At 52.5% G+C, this 23,537-nt stretch overlaps 1 protein-coding gene across 3 annotated transcripts in view; it reads right to left on the bottom strand.

Moving 5' to 3' along the window:
• ITPK1 (inositol-tetrakisphosphate 1-kinase) overlaps window positions 1-23,537 on the bottom strand; it is a 171,894-nt gene that overhangs the window by 130,973 nt on the left and 17,384 nt on the right. For all 3 annotated transcript variants that reach the window (XM_063089648.1, XM_063089649.1, XM_063089650.1), the window contains exon 3: window positions 4,394-4,418. In XM_063089648.1, coding sequence (XP_062945718.1) covers window positions 4,394-4,418 — 25 coding nt within the window. The remainder of the gene's footprint in view (window positions 1-4,393; window positions 4,419-23,537) is intronic.

Raw genomic sequence — 23,537 nt, 5'->3', positions numbered from 1 at the left:
GCCCCGGTGGGTCCTGCTGACAGCCTTAGCGCCAGGCCCACTGCTGTTCCTCCCAGAGGTCGCACCAGCCTCAGCCTGGTTCTGAGAAGTAAACGGGTAATGTTCTAAAGCAGTGGCCTTCGAACCAAACCCCTTGAAATAAAATGTTTAAAACTATGTATCTATTTGCACATTTTTAAGCTGACATCTAAAATTTCTCATCATAAGTTTAAATACTTGTAGAGGATGTAATTTCCAACATACTGTAAATATTAACATTTTAAAATAAAACTGTTACTGTTTCTCTTTTAAATGGATCCAACAGAATCTAAATATCATAGTGATTTGAGATTTACCCTTATCCATTTTTAAATTACATAATCAAGCTCTTTTTTAACAGTTGGAAATTCAACAATGTTCCTTTTTCCTCCTCAAACTCCAATTTCCAATCCACTTCCCTCAGAGATATTTATATTATCACAGTTTATTTTACGTTTGAAAGGTTTTTATTGACTATTCTATTATACTACTGGGCCAAAAAAAAAAGGAATATAAATGTCCTTTTTTTTGGACTGAATTATTATTACAATTACTATAAGTACACAATTGACCAACACAACAAAAAATACATTACAAAGCTGTATGAATAATAAGCATAAAAAATAAAACCTTATTAGGAAAACATCTATGAAGAGATGAATGGGAATTTTTTAAAAAATTATTTCATGTATCCACAAATGAATATTACCTATTGCTAGAATAAGACAGGGTTTACCAATTCTATCTCCATTTTTCAATTTTTATAGATACAAGTGCTGAAATCACTTATTCAAATAAAAAGATGGAATGGAAAGAGATTAACCATAGCAAATTCTTTATATTCCTTAAGAATTATAGGCCAAGAATTACAGTAATCTTTGATCAAAAATAATTTTTAATGTGCTATCAGCTGACAACTCCATCAGGTCCTCTTTCAATTTTGTTGTAAGCAAGGAACTGGAAATATCTCCCTGGCCCCAGGAGGACAATGACTGGCCACTCAACCTGCAGACTGGGAGAGGGGATGCCCCGAGGTCCACACCAGGGTCCGGGTCTGCCTGTGGACAGGGAGAGGGTGCAATTCTGCAGACAGCCGACTTCCCATGGGCCTGGCCCGGTGCCAACTGCTTTACTAGCATTAACTCAATGATCCCAGAGGAAAGATACCACAATTATCCCCATTTTACAGATGGGCAGATTGACACAGAGTGGTCAGGCAACTGGCCCAAGGTCACACAGCCAGGAACTTGAACGCAGGCAGTCCTGCTCCTTACCACTACATATGCTGCCTCTGTAGAAATGGGCGGAGGGACTTGTGAAAGGGGAGGCTGGGGCTACAGGGAAGGAGAGTTGGCAAGCTCCTTCCAAGCACATCAGCTTTGGGCAGCACAGGAGCAAGCTGAAGATCTGCACAATTTATTCCCTCCCTGCCTCAGGAAGTTTACATACAAATGCTTCTTTAAAATAAAAGGCATCAACGCCTGGCACACCCAAGTCCCCTGTATTAAAAATTCATGTTGTTACTGTTGCCATTAAATAGCAGGAAAAGAAAGAACCTCCATGACCCAAACACCACAGGATCCTACCAGCGTATGACAGTCTTGGGTCCTGAACACAGGCCCCGCATCCTTTCTTTGGATAGTGCCAAAGTCCAGGTAATGATAGCATTTAGTAAAAAAGCATTTAGTAAATGGAGCATGCTACTAACATGCAGAGGAGACCCATTAGCAGAAAAGCCATGGGCTTTTGAGACAAACAGACCTGCACTCAAATCCCAACTCTACCACTTACCCGCTGACTTCCCCCAGAGAAGTCACATCATCCTGGGCCCCAGGTTCCTCATCTCTAAAAGGAACATCACTAGGTGGCTGTACAGAATGGGACAATGCCTATCAGAGGACCTGACCCAGGAGTACTGGGTGCTACCGGTGGTGAGGTTATTCACACCTTCCTGAGTCACTAACACCTGAACCCAGTTGCTATCAAGCCAACCACCTCCAGCTCCAGGGCCCAGCAGCCGGGGAATCTGGCTCACAGAAGCCCAGCTGATTCTGAAAAACCAACTAAGTGGCTTGGCTTCCAATTTCTTTGCAAAGAGCCTTTCTCAGCATCTTAAAATGTAGTTCTCCAAACACCGAGGGATGCCAGGAGGAGGTGAACGGAGAGGCATCATGGTGGTTTTATTTTTAGATGCCGAAGTGGAAAGCGTCCAGTTGGGCTCCACTCTGGTCCCCAGCCACCACTTCCTCCCCCAAGTCTTGCTCAAAATGAACAGCAGGCACGTCTAGAAGGATTTCATAACTCCTCTTCTGCCTGGGACATTCTGAAACAATGGCTCCAGTCTCCTGCTCCACCCACAGACTAAGTGGATTAAAGGTTTTATTCTAAATCTTCCCTGGAAGCCATGTAAACCGAAGCCACCAACGCCTGCTTATGTGGCTGGGGGGGACCATGTGTGAACAGGAAGCAGGTATGGAAAGGGTACTTTTCCTCCCCTTTCCAGCTGTGTGTTTGCTGGTGAGTACATGAACTCTAAAAACGAGCCTCCAAACGTGGCTCCCAACAGCAGTTCCCTCACGGACCCTCATAAGTGGCTGTGTTGAACCACAGGGAAGCCGCAGAACCTTCCTTCGTACAGCGAGCTCCAACTTCAGCCACAATATCAGTCGAGGGCTTGCTGGTGTGTAAAGCAGCATCTGCAAAGGGCCCAGGGACTTCCAAGCTAACCATCAGAAAGGGCTAAAAGACAAATATAAGCCACAGCATCCTGGAGCAGGAATGGTCTGACAGATCATCTAACCCAGTAGTGAAAGGTACACTGGGCCACCTTCCCACTCCTGGACCCTTGGCACGCATTACCAATCAACCTCACCCATTCAGATTCAGAATCCTCCAGGCCGCCACAACCAGTCCATACAAATCAGCTCCTGAAAGCACATTCCTCAGCCATTCCTGAACTCCAACTTCCCCCATTCGACAGGTGGAGAAACTGAGGTCCACAGAAAAGTTCGGCACAGATCATGCAACTCTGCAGAGCCAAGATGAAGCTAGATGTAAAATCTAAAGTGATGAGAAGCTTCCAGAAACTACCTCCGCACCCCAAAACAAATCTCAGCTTCCTGGTGACAAGTTCAGCCCAAACCTGCCAGGTGGGAGGTCAGAAGGGAGAATTCAGCAACCCTCCACCAGAGCTGCCAGACAGGCGCCATCCTCTCCTCACCAAACCACGTCACACTGGTCCCAGAGGCAGAGGGCCGACCCCTGTGGGCCTGAGATGCTGACCCTGTCAGGAATGGAGAAGCCACTCGCTGTGGCTGCTGAGAGGACTGGAGCTGACGTTAGCAAAGGTGGGATCTGAGAGGCTCCTCCCAGCAGGCATTCTAGAAACCTACCACAGACATTCTTGCAAGGGCCAGCTCCTCATCTACCATGACCTGGTCCCCAGCCTGGGTTACCTTTCTGAAGCTGCAAGCAGAAGAGTCCTGTAAGGCGAGGAGAAGGGATGCCAGCACAGCTGCATGGACAAGAAGATTCACCCTGGACAGGGATAGCGAGGGTGACAGAGGATAAAACCAGGCCACCCTCAGGTCTTACTAAGTACCATTAGGTGCCGGGCACAGCCTTTAGTGCAAATGTCACAGCCCCTCACAAAGAGTCTGAGTGTATTTCATGTTCACATGGAGAGAAACGCCCCTCTCTTCCCATCCCTCATGAGTCACAACCATAGGGATAAATGCTGATGGCAAGAGGGTTCCCCTGGCACGCCCCTCCCACCCCACCAGCCTCCTCCAGAACACATCAAACTTCCCGGCTTTCCTCAAACGGCTGTGGTCAGAGCATGTACATCTATTTCAGGGCCAGCGGCCGTCCCTGTGCCCTGGCGAGGCTTCCCCCTCACTCCATCCTTCCTTCCATCTTCCCCCTCTACCCATCCCTCTCTCTCTACCCATCCCTCTCTCTCCCTTCCCACTCTATCCATCCTCCTTCCTTTTCCAGCCACTAAGTATGTGATCCAAGTCTACCCAGGGGGTGAAGAAACACAGGGGACAGAGGAACTGAACGCCCAGCTGGGTGACTACTGCCCATCACCCTTCCCCCAACAACCCAAGCACTGCTGTGCCCCCTCCAACTCCCGAGCTGACTCTGTTTCCCCCCAGCCAGCCCCATCCACCAACAAAGCCACAGCACCTCTCCACACCCAAGCATCCACCAACCGGAGTCTGCACCCAAGGCGGAAATCGTATCAGATCCACAGGGGAAAGTGAACAGCAAGGCGCACGTGAAGAGAGGTCCACGAGCCCAGATGCCTGAGGAGGGGAAGGCCAGCACTAAAAGGCCCTACCTGAAAAATGGCGAGGACGCGGTCTGTACTCACCTGTACGACTTCTATCCCTCGCTTCCTGTGGAGAAAACAAAGAAAACAAAGGTTACTCCGGCAGGCAGGAGGTGTTCTTTCCAGAACGTTCACTACATCCAGCTGAAGGCAGAACTGAGAGGAGAGCCAGCAGCTACACCTCTCACGCCACCATCCCCAGAACAGCCTTGTTTTCAAGGGGAAGGTTTGTGAGCTCCTAGTCACCCCTCAAGGCCATCTGCAGCTGAAAGAAAGGGTTGGTTCCCCAGGGGCCTTGATTGGAGTCCTGGGGAGCCCTACAGCCAGAGTCTCTCTCCAACCCTGGGGCCAGGCCTGTGCTGGAGGAGCTCCAGTGTGGATTGCTCCAAGACCCTCCCCACGCAATAATTCACCGCTGACGGCCACCCCTGTTAACTCGACCACCTCCCATGGCTCCCGTGTGCTGCGATCAGTTCTAACTCCCAGGTCTGCCATAGCCTGCCACTCTCATGCGCAGGGAAGCCATGGTCTTCCCTGGACCCCTTCAGAGTCCTGCTGCAGCTGCTTTTCTGGCCCTGGCCACCTCTGACCCCACCAACGCCCTGCCCATCCTTTGGTTCCTGGTCCAACCAACACGGCCCTTGCCACACCATACCTGCAATCTGGACCCGGCATGCTCCACCTGCCCCCTCTCTCTCACAATCCCACAGCCTCCATTCCTCCACACACGTGCCCTGACTCACCCCACCCGCCCATGACCCACAGCACCCTTCCCCACCCATGCACATAACACTCCCAAAGAACTGGGGGCTATCTCTCTCCCTCCATTTGTTCCAGAACACCCATCTCCATCACCCAGGGAGGAGTGCTGGTGTGGGGCCACCAGGATCTGTAGGAACCAAGGCAGCAAGCTGCCTGTCGTTCCTGCACACATTCTGCTGGGAAGAAAGGCGGGGCCTGTAGCTATACAGAGAAGGCTGTGACCAGCAAGGCCAGGGGTCTGTGGTTTACTCACCTGAGCTTAGAGTAGGGCTGTGCCAAATTAGAACTATATGTGCCCCGTGCCCGGCCATGGTGCCCACCTGGCACACAGACACTCACAAGCAGAAACTAAGCTTGCTACCCATGCTCTGTCCTGTCTTGGCACTCAGAGGGCCCCACAGATCCAACAGCCACAGTGTGGCCCTTGTGTGGCTCAAGGACTAAGGGAGGATTAGAGCACGAGGCCCACAGGAAACCTCTGGGCCACCGTGAGCAGCCATCTCACATCACACAGCACCATTGAGGGAGATGACACCTACCCATTCTTACACCTGTTGCAGGCTCATCCAACAAATGTTTCCTGCGTACATTCTAAGAGCCGGAACTGAGAGCCACCACGCAAAGGAGCCACTACATGAGACAGCAAGACAGAAGCAAATGAGAGCTGACCAGGTCCCACTGTGAGAAGTGCTCAGCGACCTTCCCTCCAACCCAGACACCACAGAAACCGGGGCCTCACGGAACCCAGCTTGAGAACCACTATGACTGATGCTTCCAGGGTCTCTCGCTGTCACTCAGCTTCTCTGCAGTTCCAAAAGGAATGGCAACAATATCCACCTGCTTGCATGATCTCATGAGGGACAGGCTAGACACACAACAGCATAGCCCCAGGGCACCAGAACCCACAGTGTCACGAGGAACCTGTGCTACAACCCACTGTCAGCTCACAACCCGCCCCCTTTCTGAGCACCTGTGGATACCGCAGAGCCTGGATTGTCCTGGCCCATTTGAGAGGTGACAAAACTAAAGGGAGCATCAGTGGCAGGAACCTGCCCCAGGCCACACAGCTGCTGGGACTCGCCAGCCTCGCTTCAGTGTTCTCCTTCCCCTGCCTCTGCTCCAAGGTAGAAATCTTTTTTGCTTTTTTTTGGCGGGGGGGGGGGGGGGGGGGGGGGCCTGGCCGGTACAGGGAACTGAACCTTTGATCTTGGTGTTACAAGGCCATCCCCTAACCAACTGAGCTAACCAGTAAGCCCTGGACGGAAATCTTAAAACCCAAATGACCAAGAATGTGGACCACACACTGGGAGAGGCATCTCCACAGTGGGAAAGAGAGGTGCATGAGTGACCCACACCAGGTGGAGCGGGCTTCTGCTGGGCTCTGGGCTGAGGCCTCGGTTTCCCTCTGAGTGAATCCTGCTGGCATCGAGATTATCCCCCAGTGTGTGTCTCTCATCTCTTTATGAGGCCAACTGCAGTCACTTCCAATCAGTCCACATTTCACAGCATCCCAGACAGCTCTCCCTCCCCCATTCCTTAAAAAAAAAACAGATCTCTAACTGTGAAAACAGATGGCACACATAAAATAAGAAAGCAACAAAAAAAGTAATCTAGAAAAGATCGGCTGAAATTTTAAGTGGGGTTGAGCTCCCAGGAGCCACCACAGTTCTTTGTTGCTCAGAGACCCAAGAACCAGATAAACTGCAGAAAATGGGGGCTCGGCTCCCCTTTCATCAGGCCACACATGCAAACTAGACACCCCTCGCTGCTCACCAATGCCTTCAGCTGCCCTGAGAGGGAGGGGCGGTGATTGCCCCATTACTCACATGGGGATGTTGAGGCTGGGGAGACTCAGGAAGTGCAGGAGCTGGCCTCAGAGTCGCTCTCCCCACCCACAGGTACTTGGTAACCACCAGGTGTGCTACATCTGGCTCTGGAGGCACCAGGAAAGGCAGGCGTGGTCTCCAATCTCTAAGACCTCAGTGTAATGGAGGGAGCAGGTGGAAATTCACACTCCCCCCAGTGGTGGAATCCCATACACACCACTACGACCTCCAGGGAAAATAAAATAACCTGTCGTGGCTCGTTTCTTCATCAGGAACTTCTGCAGAACAAAGGCACCGACAACCTTGATGTCCCTAGTAGGAAGCTCCTGAAATCCTGCCATAACCAGAAAGTTCAGAAATTGAAACATGAGGACTGGCCGGTCAGCTCAGTTGGTTAGAGCGTGTTGCTGACAACATCAACGCCGAGGGTTTGACTCCTATACCTGCCAATGACCCCTCTCAAAAAACGGAACTGAATCATGAAACCAAAGGGCAAGAGAGAGGAACATGGGGATGAGAGAGGGAAGAGAAACCAGAGAACTAGTAGCCAAGTGATTAACTGTTCCTCCTAAAAATCCCAACTCCATAATCTCACCTCATCACCCCATAGGAATACTCAAATGGCAAAATGATTCAGGCTCTGGGATGTTAATTGCCAAACTGTCTGTGATAGCAAAAGACCCCCACCCCCAAGAGTGGTCACTAACACCCCCCACACAGTCAAAGGAATACAACACAGCAGTAAAAAAGAAGGAAGTTCTCCATGCGCCCATGTGAAAACGGCAAGGTGCAACACCCTGTGTGCTGTAGACAATCACTGTTTTGAAGGACAACACCCAGGGCAGGATGTGTGCTTATGTGTATACAGAACAAGTCTGAAAGTGCTACAAGAAAATGATCTTAGTGTGGCCCAAGGGCAAGGGGGGAATGGACTTCCTTTTCACTGTGTTGTCCCTCATGCATCTCTTGGATTTTGTGCCATGTGCCTATAACATATTCCCAAAAACTAGAAAAATATTTTTTAAATTATTTTTTAAATAGCTGCCTGATAAAAGCATGAATCAATCAACTGATGGATGAAACAAGGCAGAGGGGAGCTCAGGATTTACCACCAAAAGCTTCCAAGTTCTGCTCACAGAGGAGCTGAAATAACGCCCATTGTGGGGCCACCAGACTGTCGTGTTGGAGCACTGAGCACAGAACCCAAGCCCACTGAAACATTCATGAACCTGGAAAAGAAATGGGATAGCACCCACTGCAGTGTCAACTGTGATGCGGGGCTGGGTGACGACAGCACAGTGCTGTGTGTGTTTTCTCCTCTGTACTTTCCTGTATGTTCTGTTTTCTACAATGAACATACTCATATATGTTACTTCTAAAACTATAGGAAAAAATTAACAATAAAAGTTAAAGCTTAATAATTAAAGGATTTAATTAAAAACCTGCACGTGGAGACAATTTTCATAGGCTCTAAAACTCATTTTCTTGATAAATACCACATTAATATGTTTTGGGCAGAGTTCTGCTCCACAATTCATAAATATAAACATGTTTTTCCAAAAGCTAGATTACCGATGAAGCAAAAACCCACTTTGCAAAAGGAACCCTCTCCTCATAAGTCCAAGGAGAGTACACCCTTTGGGAATTTAAAATACTCACAACATGATCAGTCCTTTCTGGGGAGGAGGAATAGCAATCAGAGGGCTTCAGGGAGGAGGCAGCATTTGCCATCTGAGAGAGCAAGCAAAGGTCACTACAGACAGACACTGGGGAGGTGTCTTTAAAGAGGAATAACGTGAGCAGTGCCCCCTCCCCAAAGGGTGTCTGGGGGTGTGGGCACATAAGACCCGCCGAGGGGATAGGTGGCGGATGAGAAACAGGACAGAAGATGTAGGCGGGGACACAGGGGCCCAGAATGTCACCGCACAGCCCGGCTTCTACCCTTGAGCCAATGGGTCCCATATGTCAGGGCAGGTGATGTAAGAATCACCTATGGAGCTAGTCAAACATACTCATTTGAAGTCCACTCCCGAAGACTGGTTCAGGAGGTCTGGGGGCAGGCCTGGGAGGGACTCAGGGTTTGTCAAGCTCCCAGGTGCTGCTCGAGAGCGGCCAGTCATGGGAGCAGATTCTCATTCACAAGAAGCAGCTCCTCATGCTTGACCTTGATGACCAGAAGCGGGATCCGATTTGCTGGGGGAGGACATGGGGAAGGGCAGCTTAGGGGCAGCCCCTTGGGTCTGCACCACACCAGGTGCAGGAAAGAACAGGACACTGCAGGAAGACAGGAACAGTCCACTCTTCAACCACAGGAGTGATGGAAGTGGTTAGAAGCCCAGGACTGAGCTTAGGCTCAAAGAACACAGTCTGGGAGGCAGGTGGAAGCAGAAGAGGTAGGGTGTGTCCCCAAGAAGAGAACATGGAACCAGACACACCTGCATCTTCTACCTCAGTTTTCTCATCTGTCAAGCAGGTAGAATCCTAGAACCCACCCCACAGGGCCCCAGGGGAAGGAGTGTGTCTGGGTGCCTAGCTGCTAGTGGGGTGGGACTTCGTTACTTTCACTGTTCTGTCACCTGCCTTCTTGCCTTTCAAGACTTGCCCCCCCATTCCACATGATTCTGAGGGGCTGCACGCACATTCCAGATGCACACGACCTGCCACCTCACTTAGCTGCAGGATGGGCAAGGGACTCCAGCCAGGCCAGTCCTGCTCCTTTTCAGAACAGGTCCTGGGAGCTGTCAGTAGGCCCAACGGACCACAAGTTGCAGGCCAAACCGGGAGAATAGGCCAGGCGGAGGCTCAAGAAGGCAGTTCTCTCACCACAGGTCCAGGCCCCGATCCACCCCAACCCAGCCTCCCTAGAGGCTGTCCTCTCCGGATCTGCAGTTGCAGATTTTTGCTTAAACCAGTTTAAACTGAGTTTCTGTTACTGGCCACTGAACAGTAGGAGCTCTGTAAGTGACAGCAGCTACTACTTCCTGAAGATGGCAGAAATTACCCTGGGTGATCCAGCGCTGTAGGAGAGGGGATGATAAAGGAGTCCAATAAAGAGGATCAAAAGCAGAAGTAGGAACCAGCAATGTAGAGTTCAAGAGCGTCCATGGTGCCCACGCCACAACAAGGCCACGTAAGGCCTGGAGCATAGCCACCGGATCTAGTGTGAGGAAGGTTAACACAAGACACTTTGGGATGATGGATTCCACCCAGCAGCAGGCCTGCCTCACAGCAGAGCAGGACACAAAAGGCGGAGGCTCCCGTGAAAACCAGTGGCTGGCACGGGATGTGTTGCTGAGTTGCCCTGGGTCTCATCTTTCACATCTGTGAAATGGGTATTGCCTTTCTAGCCCAAGAGGACCTTCCAGGGCAGGCGTGAGGACCTGAGGGCTGTGGCAAGTGAAGCACATGAAATGGTGAATAAGCAGGGGAGCAAGGGCCCTGCCGAGACACAGAGGATGTGCCCTCTGACCAACAAAGACAGGGAAGGCCAGTGACAGATGGGAGAATGCCAGGCACTCAGAGACAGCAGAGCAGCGGCAAAAGAACAGTGAAGTTTGTCAAAAAGGGGCCCTTGGGTTCATCAAGAATTGCTTTCTCACAATATGCAAGGTCACAGCCACCGCCTCCCACCCAGGCACAGCTGAGGGCTGGCCACAGAGGAGCCGAGCCACTGCACAATAGCCCAGCCACGGGGGCAGGCTGGGCCTGGCCTCCAAGGGACAATTTCACAGTAGAGGGGATTGACCTGGAAATGTAGCCTTCCTCCCATCCATGGGCAAGGAGCAAGAAGCTGCACCTGCACCCAGAGCTGAAAATCACTTGGGGGAGGGAAGGGTGTAATGATGCTAGCAGGAAGCCAGCACATCCTCAGTCAAGCAATTCAAACCACGGTTTGTTACGTGCCCGATTTTGGGCACCCAACAGCAAGGCCCTTTAACACCTCAAAGTCCCAGGCATGCGCAGCAACAACCTGAGTTACCTTCCTAACCTCTCCCTGCCGCAGAGGGCAGGGCCCGCAGGTACCACCCAGCGGCCCCCAGATGTCTCCCAAGGACTCAGGATTCCTGAATAGGTAGGTGACTGGGCCTCTCTCTCAGCATGGGTACAGAGGGCCATGCTGTTCTCACTGCCTCAAACGCCACCCCTGCACCACCACCCAACCCCCCATCCCATCCAACCATGAGCCCCTTGAGGTGAGAGGTTGTGTGCTCTATTTCGGCATTCCTGGCCCCCACAGACCTGATCGTGGAAGGTGCCCTGCAGACACTTGCTGCATGACAGCTCCAGCCCTGAGCCGCCCCTGCCCACCTGCCTACTCCACAGCATCCTGGTTCACTTGCTGATTGTTCTGTAATTTGGATTTTCCTCCTATTAACAGTTCCAGAAACCGAAATGGCCCAATATAAAGACAACATATGAACAGAAGTTTAAAGCCAGTACAAACATTTGAATTGTTTGGACAGCTCCCGAGGAGAACCAGATAAACTGGAAGCTGCCATATGTCTTTTTTATTGGGAGGGTGGGGGGTTCTTCCCTTGACTGGACAGTCACCAGCCACCTTAACTGAAGACTGTCCCCCACGATGGGCACCCCACGGGAGAGAAAGGCAGGTGACAGAGCCTGGGTGCAGACGCAGCAGCCTGAGTCAGCGTGTTCCATCAGACCTAGAACAAGTCCCCTGGTCCCTGCACGCAGCGTTTCCTCGTGAACCCGGGCCTTGGGGGAGAGGCAGAGTGAGTGACTCACCTTCCCAGCACCTCCTGGAGAGGTTCACAAGGCTACAGGGGCTGAAAGCAGCACAGGGGCTGGGGAGCCTTTGAAACCCCACCCCTCAATTTTCAGAAAGGAGAAAACGAGGCAGGGGGATCTGGAAAGCACCCGAGGATGTGTTCTGCTGCATACAAAGTATACACATTTCAGATCAGAAACCATCCTGACTCTCAGCTAAAAACAAATGTTAAGTCTATTCCCTTAACAGTGCTTGACACACCTCTACTTTTTAAAATAAAAATTCTCTGCTTGAAATTGTTTTTGAGTCTTTTACTACTCCCTTGTAGGAGCTGTAATTTTTCTTTCCCCTTATTAGGGATGAGCCCTCAACTGCAGGGAGATTGGGGGTGCTACAGGGAAAGGGGGCCCACGGGGGCTGGTGGAAGGATGAGGCTGCTGGAAGGGTTGGGTTGCCCCAGAGCCTCCTCCCCACTCCCAGCTGTCAGTCAGCCTGCCTCACTAATGATCCAGTCTGCTCTCTTCACTGCAGTTTCTTAATCCCAAGAATGCGAAGTCATTTTAATATTGGCCTAATGAGCAAGGTAAGCTCCTGCGGGAAGGGAGACAGAAATTCCTGAGCTGACATTTCCCTCTCTCAACTCACTGGGGGAGGGAGAAGCCTGCCCAGGAAGGTCTGAGTTTTCTAGCACTCATCCTCAAGGTACCACACTCTCTTAAAATAGCAGCACAAGTGTCCCGGCCTGCGTTCTGGGAGGCTGACACTCTTTGAGAGGCTGTGTTCTGGAGGAGACGGGGCATCTCCCCGATCCACCCGGATTCTGCTAACACTCCCTACCAGTGAAAGTGCCCTCCTGGCCCCTGGATTCCAAGACCATGAGAAGGATTATTCCAGTCCCTGGGGTTTAGGGGTCTCTGCCCTGCTGCTGTGCCTTCCCCTACAGGCACAGAGACTGCCCCGTCTCATTTCTGTCAAACATTTGCTGGGCTGGCTGGGAACAGAGGGCCCCCAAGCCACCAGCCCTGCCTAGAGATGCTGGCAGCCGCAGGGAAGGTCAGAGAAGTACATGCTGCATGTTCTGGCGTGTGTGCATGGGGTCCCCACCTAGATCACACACCTGGGGGATGGAGGAGGAGGCCCGGAAGGTTTCGGAAGAGCTGCTGTTTGAGCTGAGCCCTGGAGGGGAGCAGGAAGGAGGTTGTCAGGGCGTGCCCGGAGGAGGCCTGCCAGGCATCAGGAGCAGCAGGGGCAAAGGGCAGGTCTCTGAGCACTGGGATTTTCAGGGCCCCTCTGGCCACAAGCACCAGAACTGCAGTCACATCAAAGCAAAGGTGGGAGTCACCCCACCCCCCACATCAGAAACTTTAAACCACAAAGCACCTCACTCAAACATTTCCCCAACCCCTCAAATATTTACAGGATGGAAGGTCAGAAGAAACTCCCAAGGAGTCAGGCAACAGCCTTTGTCCGCTGGTCTGTGATTAAGGGTGGGGAGTTGAGAAGCCCAGGTCTGCCACCCGCCTGGCCACACTCCAACTCTGTCCTTGACCCAGCCCTCCCCTCTCTGCACAGTTTCACCCTCTGGGCCCTGAGAAGGGCAGCGTGTATGAACTCTGTAGTCATTTCCCATTGCTGCTGGAACAAATCACCACACGTGTGGTGGCTAAAAACAGCACAAATGTATTCTCCTACAGTTCTGAGGTCAGAAGTCTAAAGTGGGTCAGTGGGGCCACCTTCCTTCTGGAGGCTCAGGGAGGGATCAATCCTTTGCCTTTTCCTATTCTAGGGGCTGTCCCCATTCCTTGGCTTATGGGCACATCACTCTGACATCTGTTTCTAATATCACATCTCCTTCTCTCTCTGACCCTCCTGCCCCCACTCCCACCAGGATCCTCGTGGTTACACTGGGCCCACCAGGTAATCCAGGATCATCTCCCATGACAAGGTCCTGAACTCAATCGCATCTGTAATTGCATCACACCCTCTGACCAAGGGAGGGAGCAGTCTTAGCTCCTGAGGACTGGGGGCTGGCCATCTTTGGTGGGGATCAGCAGGGGCCTTATTCTGTCCACCGCAACACTAAGGCCCTGCAGCTCTGCCATCCCACGGGTCTTGGATGCTTCCTCAAAGAGTTCCTGGGTGGGTGAGGACAGATGAGGATTCGTCCAGGAGTGTGTTGGGGGCCTTGACAGTCAACAAGGAGGAGGCTGTAGCTCAGCCTCACATGGAGCCTGCAGAATGCCTAAGGGCACTGGGCACACAAACACTGTCACAGAGGTCCCTGATGAGAACAACAGGGAAGAGGGCCAAGGGTCAGGGAAGGGAAGCGGGAGGAATGAGTGATAGAGGCCTATGGTCCCAGACCTAGAAGTCTTGGCTGTTAAGTTGGGGAGAGGAGTGATAGTTCCTGACCCTTAGGTTCATCGTGAGGTTCGTGAGAGATGCCCAGGCCAGCCACCCCCCAACCCCAAGGCCATCTGGCTCCACTGAAGGTCACATCCCTTAGCCCTGCCAAGTGGCTCTGAGCACTCACAGACACTCTCCAAACACACAGGCAAATGGAGTCGGAATCCAGATGGGGCACCAGGCCCAGCACCCGGGCACATCAAGGCCCAACGGGGCCCTGTCAAGCTCCCCATTTATAGGTATGGGGGTGCTGGGCCCAACCGCTCCCAGATGCAATGAACACCCCAACTCTAGACACAGGCAGCACTTCATCTGAAGCTCTGAGACCCTCAAATTTCAAGGAGGATTCCGAAGGCCTGGACACAACCCAAGCAAACAACAGGCCAACACCAGTAATTCCTGGGCTCCCTCATTCCCCACCCAGGCCTGTTCTCCCCATGCCAGGCAAGAGAAGGGACAGGGGAGGAGGAGGGGCCAGGAGGGGCTGTGAGTGCCAGGCCCTGCACAGCCGCTGAGCTGCTGCTCACGTTTGCTCTCAGCTGCTGCACGAGGGGACTTGACTGCTGTATTTTTCCAAGTGGGGAAAGTCAGGGTGGTTAAGCATCTTGCCAGAAGACTCACAGCAGGTAATAAGCAGAACCACAATCTAAACTCAGGTCTGTCTGTCAACAGAAGTCTCCTCCTGCCACAGCACTGTGTGACTTCCCTGGGAGAAGGGATACCCCTGTGACAGTGGGGGTCCTGCCACGTCTGTGGGCATGAGGTTTTTTTTTTTTTTTTTTTCTCTGTTGGGGTGGGATTTTTTTTTTCCATTGTACATGTTTATGGGGTACAGTTTGTTGTTTCAATACATGCATGTATTGTATAATGATCTAATCAGACTAGTTAGCATATCTATCATCTAAACATTTATCATTTCTTTGTGTTATAACATTCAAGATTTTCTTTTCTGGCTATCTTGAAATAAACAATACAGTATTATTAGCTATTGTCACCCTAGGGGGCTTCTGGAATTTCTGGAAGAGAAATCATTCTGGACAGGGCTGCCTCTCCTCCCCCACTCACCACTGCCCCAATTGGGGGTTGAAATCCTTCCTGAAGAGGCTGGGGGCATGGGTACCATTACCCCAGGGGCCCCAAGTCCTGAGGAACAGCCCCTGAGAGGGCCCAGAGGCACTTCCAAAGGGGCCATGACTGGCCTCGGGCATCCCAGGACAACTGTGGGCTGGACACGCCCTGGGTCACTCCAGGCCCAGAAGCGGAGCAGATGGCATCCCTATTCCTCCCCTGTTCAGAGTTGACAGCTCCTTCTGACCACAATGTCAAATTTTCCAAGCAGAAGGAGCCCTTTCTTCCAAGCAGGAGGGATGAGGAAACCGAATTCAGCTCAACCGTGGAAAGAGGGTGCCAGCTCCCAAAGGAAGGCTGTCAAGGCAGGTAGTGAGCACGCCGTGCTGGGAGAGATTCAAGCAGATGCCAAATGCCCACAGTGAGGGAGAGGAGGCTGATCCATGAGGAAGGGGGCAGGGCTAATGTCTTAGGAGCCCCCCGACCTCTAAGGTTTCTGAAATTACCAAGGAGAGAGAGAAATCAGGGGGTCACAGGACTGCAGCTCATGAGAAAGCGTAGCCCAGCTAGGCCTCTGGAGGAGATGAGAATGAGCCTGAGGCCTCAGAGGGCCCACTGCCCAGAGCAGGAGCACCAGGGCCAGCTCCGGGCAGGTGGGCACATGCCCCCACCTCCTTCCTGCTCGGTCTCCTGGCCCTGCCAGGCTCTACAGCTAGGAGCCATGGCAATATGCCCCAAACAGCTGGAATAAATCCCTCAGAGTCCCACACAGTGGGTCACAGCAGCTGCCAAACCAAAGCCAAGAGCCAGCACCCTGGGCAAAAGTGAGAAATGCCAAAAAGAGGAATATCTAATTCAAACCACAAGGGGAGACACTTGAGTTCCAGCAAAGGGCAGCCTCCACTCCCTGGGAGACACAGGCTTCTGTCCTCAAGGTAGGTCTCCCCACTCTCCCTGCACACCCGTCCTCCAGCCAGTGACTCCTGCCACTGCCCAGTCATGCCCTCCTGGGCTCTCCTTGCCCCCCCCCCCGACATCTGGGCCTCTGCAACAGGTGCCCAATCCTCACCCTGCCTGTTCCTAGCACCCCTGCCCCTGTGCCCTGCCCCACAGGCTGGTTCTTCTACATTTCCGGCCACCTGCCCATGCTATCCGCCCCCACCCCTTGCCCACCATCTACAACTCTGTAAGCCTCTTCCTCAAGTGGCCCTCTTGCAGAGCAGTCCATGACAAGACCTGGAGCGCCCAGCAGACGGTGCATCCTCCCAAACCAACAATGCACAGAGCCCATTCTGCTCCAACCCTAATCTCCTCACCCACTTCCCTGACTTAGTATGCTAGTTACTATCCACAAACAACCCCAATTGTCATGGTAAAAACTCAGAATGGACAGGAATAAGCCCAGTTTGCAGGGGGTGGAAAATGGGGGCTTTCTTTTATTTTGCCAGGGTTTTCCTACACTAAATTCCTCCTGATGACTGGCTTTCTCATGAGCCACCTTTCGGCCCAAGGCATTCTTTTATTCATCCACTTCTGCATACTTCTTGAGCAGCTACTATGAGTTAACAGTGTCACTGCTGAGGACACAACAGTGAAGAAAACAAAAAGCGTTCCTGTCCTCGAGCTTATGGTGTAGAGGGGATGGTGAACAAGGACAACTGCAATAAGGACAATGACATAAGGACACATTCTGAAAGGAACACCCGAGAGGCTGAGGCAGAAAGTCAGGGGCTGCACTGAAATCTAAAGGTTGACAAGGAGCCAGTGGTGTGAGGAGGGGAAAAGCCTGCCAGGCAGTGGAAACAGCATATGCAAAGGTCCTGAGGTAGAAAAGAGTTTAGAAGTGAGAAAAGATCATGGTGGCTGGGCCATGGTGAGGGGGACAGGGCCAGGAGGCAAGTCTCAGGGCCCTAAGGGACTGGGACTGTTCTTGTGCCAGTTTGATTACCTGGGTCAAGAAATTCTCTGTTTGCTTAAGCTCATCTAAACTGGCTTTTCTGTCATTTACATCCCCAAGAGTCCTGGCTACTCCAATGTCCAAACTGAAAGGTCACATTCATCACCTTCTCCACCAGCCCGTGCCTCCCACCCCAAACACCACCACCCATCCTGGAGCCCACACCAGAGTCCAGCATCACCCTCCACTTCCCCTCCCTCTCAACCCCTGTCCCAACAATCACACGCAAAGTTTTCACTGGGGCCTCTAGGCAGCCAAGGGCTGGCAGCCCTTCTCCCAGGGAGGTGGCTTGCTGTGTGCTGGAAGGAAAGGCTGGGAGAGAAAAGCAGATGGTCTCTCAGCTGAGGAGGGAAGAAGAGAATCCCCAATAACACTGGCTGGCTGACTGCATATAATTAAGAAGAAAAAATGTTCTTTAAAATGAGCTTCCCAAATGCAGATAATTTCAAGTGTCTCTTGCAGGGTGATTACAGCGTCATCCCAATGAATGTTTTACCGTCAGCAAGATCACTCAGGCCCCTGCTGGCAAAAAATACTGAAGCCAACAAAGGCACCAGGGCCAGACGGCTCCCAGAGAAGCACTTCCAGCTGCCCAGGGACAGCACCAGCCCAGGAAAGCTGGCCCAGGACCAGCCTTGCCCCCTCCACATCTGGCTCAGGGCCCTTCCCAAGAAGCCACCAGGCACATCTTTCTCTTTTCTCCTTTTTTAATCATCAGGGTCTTTGATTTTCAGACTCAAACGCCAAAGGCAACCAGTTAAGAATAACAAGGGCAGCTTAGCCTACTGTTCCCCTCCTATGGGCCCCATGCTGTACTCTGTGCCTCAGCTTCCCCACCTGTAAAATGGGCATGACAATGGTGTGTAGCTCATGATACTGCTGGAGGACACAGTGAACATCCAGCCCATGTCGCCACAGCCATGAAGCCTCTTCCTCCACCCCCCCATTCTTCAGATGTGGGACCTGAAGCTCAGAAAGGCTACATGAACCACTCATCCAGTCGAGGAAAAGCAGAGATGCTGACCTAGCTATGCCTGAGTGCATAGTCCACGCTCCTGTCACACTGGGTCCTCACCGCCTCAGGGGATAACGGAAAAGGTGCTGTCCTGGGCTTCCTACTATGCCACTCCTGAGCAGAGCACACAGACCTGGCAGCTCAGCCCTCCCGGCCTTGGCACACAGCTCTCTTCAGGACCCTGGGTTTGGGGTCCTGAAGATTTTAAAACATCACAGGCTCTGGCTCGGTGGCGGGCCTTCATTACTCCCTTCTCCCACAGGCGGTGTCTTCTAGCTGTGGGCCCTCCACTTCACAGTGCCCGCCCATTCCCCACCCCTATTTTATGTACAATAGAACCAAGGCCCAGAACTGAGAGAGACTTGTTTGCAGTTACAGGGAAGTCAGGGGGATATTAACACACTGTCATCAGGCACCCACGATGAGCCAGCCTGGGGGTGCAGGGGTCACACACTAGTATCGCCCATCCTCACTAGCATCCATGGAAGCACTGTCATAGCCCTACTTCAAAGATGAGAAAACTAAGGTTCAGAGAGGTAAAGGGACAGGGTCAGGGTCTCCAACAAGGGGCCAGGAGAGCCTTTGTCATCCAGGACTCCTAACCTCCAGACCTGAGGTCCTTACTTGGTACCATGGAGGCCTGGAGCAAGAACCCAGGTGCTCTGACTCCCAGGCCACATCGAGCACCCATGAGCATGCTGCCACGCAGGGGGTGACGTGAGGGAGGACAGCAAGCCAGCCACCAAAGCAGGCCTGACCAGCTGCCTGGAGACACATCTGGCTGGGTGGCAACAGAGCTGGGCTGTGAACCAGAAAGAAACTGCCAAGGACCTTCAACCAGCTCTGGCTCTCCACTGAGCGATTTTGGTCCCCAGAGGACATCTTGTGATGCTTAGAGACATCTTTGGTGGTAACAACTCAGGGAGGAGGGTGGTACTGGCACCCAGTGGGTAGAGACCAGGGATGCCGCTAGGCACGGCTGATGGGCAGAGCCTGTGCTGAACCCAGCCAAGGCCGGGTGTGATGTGGTCCTGGCTGATGCCAACTGGGCCAGCCAAACTTCCATCCCATGACAACCAGGGCTCCTTGGCTCCCCAGCCTCACCACACTGGGCCACGCCCAGCCTCTAAGTGCCAGGAAGAACAGGGCTGCCCACCAGCCACTAAGTCAACACCCCTCACACCAGGGCACTTGCTCCCCAAGGTCCCCCAGATCACGATCACTATCTTCCCCCAAAGGAACGTGTCATCTGATCTGGTGACACCTAGCCCTGCTGTCACCCAGCAGCCTTTCTGGCTGCTGCTTCACTTGGTCCTCACAATGACCTCCCCCCAGCTCCCACCCTCCACACACTCTTCACCCTCTGTCCCCACCAGAACGGCAGATTGTCAAAGCAGGAGGGTCCTGTCTGTTACCCACAGCCAGGCATGTGTGGGTTTAATACCCACTCACTGACCGAACCAGAACAACAACACCCAGCTCCATGGCATGGATGCAGCCCACACTCACAGAGAAACCTCCCAAAGGATGGGCCCCTGCTCTAGAGCAGAGCACTCTCAGCCTGTAGCATTAACTGCTCCAGTCCTCAAGCTACCCTGGGGAGATGTGATCATACCCTTCTCCCAGGGAGGAATCTGGGCTCTCCAAGGCCATCTCCGCAGCCCTGCCCCACCCCTGGTCTGCACTTGCCCATATATAATCTCTTTCCCTCCCTCAGCCGGACCCTCAGGGGTGGCAGGTTTTCTACACCAGCGATCCCCAAAAGCTAATGCGCAGTGTGCACTGCGCCTCCTTGGGATGTTGTTGAAACTCAGATCCTGGGTCCATGGATCTGGGGTCCGTGGAGATGCTGCAGTTCTCATGAGCTCCCAGGAGTGCTGGCCACCTGCCCAGAACCACACCCTGAATACCGAGGTTCTGATGAGTCCTCAGATCTGACCATCAGTCATATCTCTGCTGCCACCACACCATCTAGACCATCATTGCCTGGACAATCACAGCAGCCTGCCCCGACCCCAAAGCCCCCAACCCCAGCCTTGCTGCCTCTGATCCATCCTCCACCCAGCAGCCAAGCTTACAGGCCTGCTATGACTCCTGTGGCCTTCGGCGCAAAGCCCAAACTCCCGCAACGATTGTTTACAGGATCCTGTGCAAGCTGGCCTCGCCTCGAATGCCAAATTCCAGACACACTGAACTTCTCTCAGCTCCTAGAATGTTCTGGCCAGCCCACCACCCACCACTGCCTCAGCTCCACCCCTCCCAGGAGATGGGAGGGTCTGGGGGGGTCACCCCAACTTACACCTGTGCCGTCCAGCAGCAGTTACTTAACTTCTGTGAGGCGCTGAGGAATGGCTCCACCTGAGGACATGAGGGGTCTCCCTCTCTCCTCCCAGCCTGGAACGGTGCCTTGGGGGAGGAGTCTCTGCCAGGGCAGTTGGTCAGAGGACAGACATCGCAGGTGGCTGCTCTGTGGGTGACTGTAGAATGCAGAAGGGGACAAGATGCAGAGCTGTGGCACTGTCAACCTGCTCTGGAAACTCACTTGTGCCCATGGCTCAGAGGAGGCTAAGAGGGGACATCCCCTGGGCCAGCCTACGAGGCCTCACACAGACAAATGGGCAGCACCAGGCCACACACCACCCTGACAGCTACATCAATGAGAGGCTGTCAGCAGGACGCGGCCCCCAGGAGCCAGGTTAAAAGCCTGTCATCTTGTGCTTGCCCTGTGCTAAGCACTACATGTAGACATCTCATCTCCCCTCACACTAGCCCTGTGAGACAGGGACCGTGTTATCCCCAACTGAAGCTTAGGGACACGCAATGACCTCCTAAGGTCACCAAGCTTCCCAGTGGGGCAGCCAGAATCTAAGCCCAGGAGTTCCCTCCAGGCACTATGCTCTTAATCACTTGGTATGTGTGTAGTCCCCACTTGCCATTCACTGTGGGGACAAGACCTGCTGCAGTCACAGGAGAATCAGGGGGCTCTCCTTCCCCTGGCCCCACTGCTCTGCTTTCTAGATGCTCCTAGCCCAGACTTCTTGGACTCCCTGCTTGGAGGATCCCTGGCCTCACAGCCTCACACCTTCACATGCTCACTACCCAGACTACTAAATCCACCCCTGTCTGCCCAATGCACCCCTTCTGCCCTCAAAGACATCACTCAAGGGTTATGGCCTACAGGAAGCCTCCTCAACCTTCCCAGACAGAGAAGCTTGCACCATTCCTTGCACATAACTCCTCTAACCCTTCAATGCTTCTGTCTGTCCCCACGACCAACTGAGCTCCCAAGGTGTGAGAACAGCTCTGTGCTCCTAGCACCCAGCACAGTGTCCAACCCAGACCCACAGCGCTACCTAAACACCAGCAACACCACAGTGATAACACCATCCACACTGACTAAGGACCTATAGGTATTTGTGATATTTGCAATAAAACAAATGTGACAGGCAGTGAATTATGGGTTTTATACTCATTATTTCAACTGACACACCAACCATAAAAGTTAAGAAGCGCTTTGTTTATCTTAAAGATGCAGAAGCTGAGGCTCAGAGAAGCTCAATAACTTGCCCCAAACCACAAAGCTGGACAGTAGCAGAAGCAAGTCTAAACCTAGGTCCCTCCTCTCCTAAAGCCAGCTTCTGGGCACTCTGGCTGGCGCTGGAGGGAAGGGAAATAACTGAAACCCACCCAAGCCCAGGCTGCCCTGTGGGTACAGAGGCGTCCCTGTGCCCAGAAGGTGTGTTCCCCAGCCTAGAGAACTGCCCGCTCCAGGACACATTCACCCCTTTGAGGGCTGAGTACAGCCCCAGGGATGCTGGAAGCAAAGCTTTTCATTTAACATTTAACACTGTCAGAAGATAACATGCTCAGACAAGGCCAGGTTACAGCACAGCCCAAAGCTTTTAAAAGAGTCCCCAATGTTCATGAACTATTTTGGGGGTGATTTGATGGGAGCCTTTGCCCTCGTCTATCATGTGCAGTAAAACTCAAACTGCACACCACGGCACCCAACTGACTAGCTGATATGTTTGTTCCCCTCCCCACCCCATCCCCACAGACTAAAGCTCCAAAGGACAGGGCTTTGTCCATCACGGCCATGGCACTACTTGGCCACTCACACCATGTGGCCTGTCATGGAGGGATGCCAACGATGTCTGTAAACAAACAACTCTCCTAGGACTCGTTTTGGTGAAGAAACACACAGGCAGATCAACAACAGGAAATTCTGGGTCTGGAAGCAATCTGGAAATGATATAGGCGCCCAGTAGCACAAGGAGGAAGAAGAGAAAGCAGGAGTGAGTTCTGGCCAGGGACTCACCCTAGTTTCCCCACTGAAAACCCCAAGGGCTCTCCCAATCAGAATGTTCTAGAATTTGGAGATTCCTATAGTCTAACCTCCTCCTCTTCCAGCTGAGGAAAATGAAGCTCACCGTGGGGGTTGTCACACAGGCAATGCCAGGCCCCAAAGTGGGAACAAACCCCCCCACCACCACACAGAGAAATGGCACCCACCAACCCCTCGTTCAGTCACCCACGTGAGCCTCCTCTCCTCACACAGAGGCCAAGTTCCTGGAGGACCAGGACTGGGAAGACCTGGCTTCAGCTGAGCACACAGTGGATATTCAGAAGAGCTTTCTGAATGATGGACAGGCATGCATTCCTTGTACAGTCCATTCAAGAATGAGCACCCGGAGTGCCCCAAAGCTAGGACCTGACTTTGCCACCCCTCACCATGCCCAGCTCCAGAGGGGCCCCTGCCAGGTACTAACTAAAGAAGGGCCTATGGGTTGCCTGGCTGATGCACAGGGCTAGATCACACACTCTCATGTGCAGAAATGTTCCCAACACTTGACCCCTCCCCGTCCTTTGCAGTGACTTTGACATTCCCATTAAGAGGTGAAGTTTACTCTCTCACCACTTGCATTTGAACTCGCCTTGGGTCTTGTTTTGGCCAACAGAATGTGGAGGAAAGATCAGGTCTCCAGAGGCCTTGAAAATGTCCACTGCCTCTTGGACCCCTGTCTCCTGGATAAGAACAAGCCCGGGAGACCTGTTGGAAGCCAAGACAAGTGGCAGGGTCATCCTCATCGCCCCAGTTAAACAAAGGCCAAGGCCCAGCAGCAGAGACCCCTTCCTGACCTGCAGCTAACCAGAGACACCTGAGAGAGCCCAGCCAAGACCAGAGCTACATGGCTGTGCCCAGCTTAAACTGCCCTTGCAGAACTGTGAGCTGAACAAATGTTATTGCTTAAAGCCATTAAATTTTAGTATGGTTTGTTATGCAACCACGTCTGATAAAAACTCTTATTTACACATAATGGAATCAAAAAGGGAAGGAAGACACATATTCACAAAGATGTCCAATGCAGCATTATCTACACCAGCAACTGCAAACAATCTAAATATTCAATAATAAGACTGCA

This window comes from Cynocephalus volans, chromosome 3 (assembly GCF_027409185.1).
Source record: "Cynocephalus volans isolate mCynVol1 chromosome 3, mCynVol1.pri, whole genome shotgun sequence".
Taxonomy (NCBI): Eukaryota; Metazoa; Chordata; class Mammalia; order Dermoptera; family Cynocephalidae; genus Cynocephalus; species Cynocephalus volans.
The sequence above is the reverse complement of the archived record's forward strand: the minus strand, read 5'-3'. Positions and strand labels throughout refer to the sequence as shown.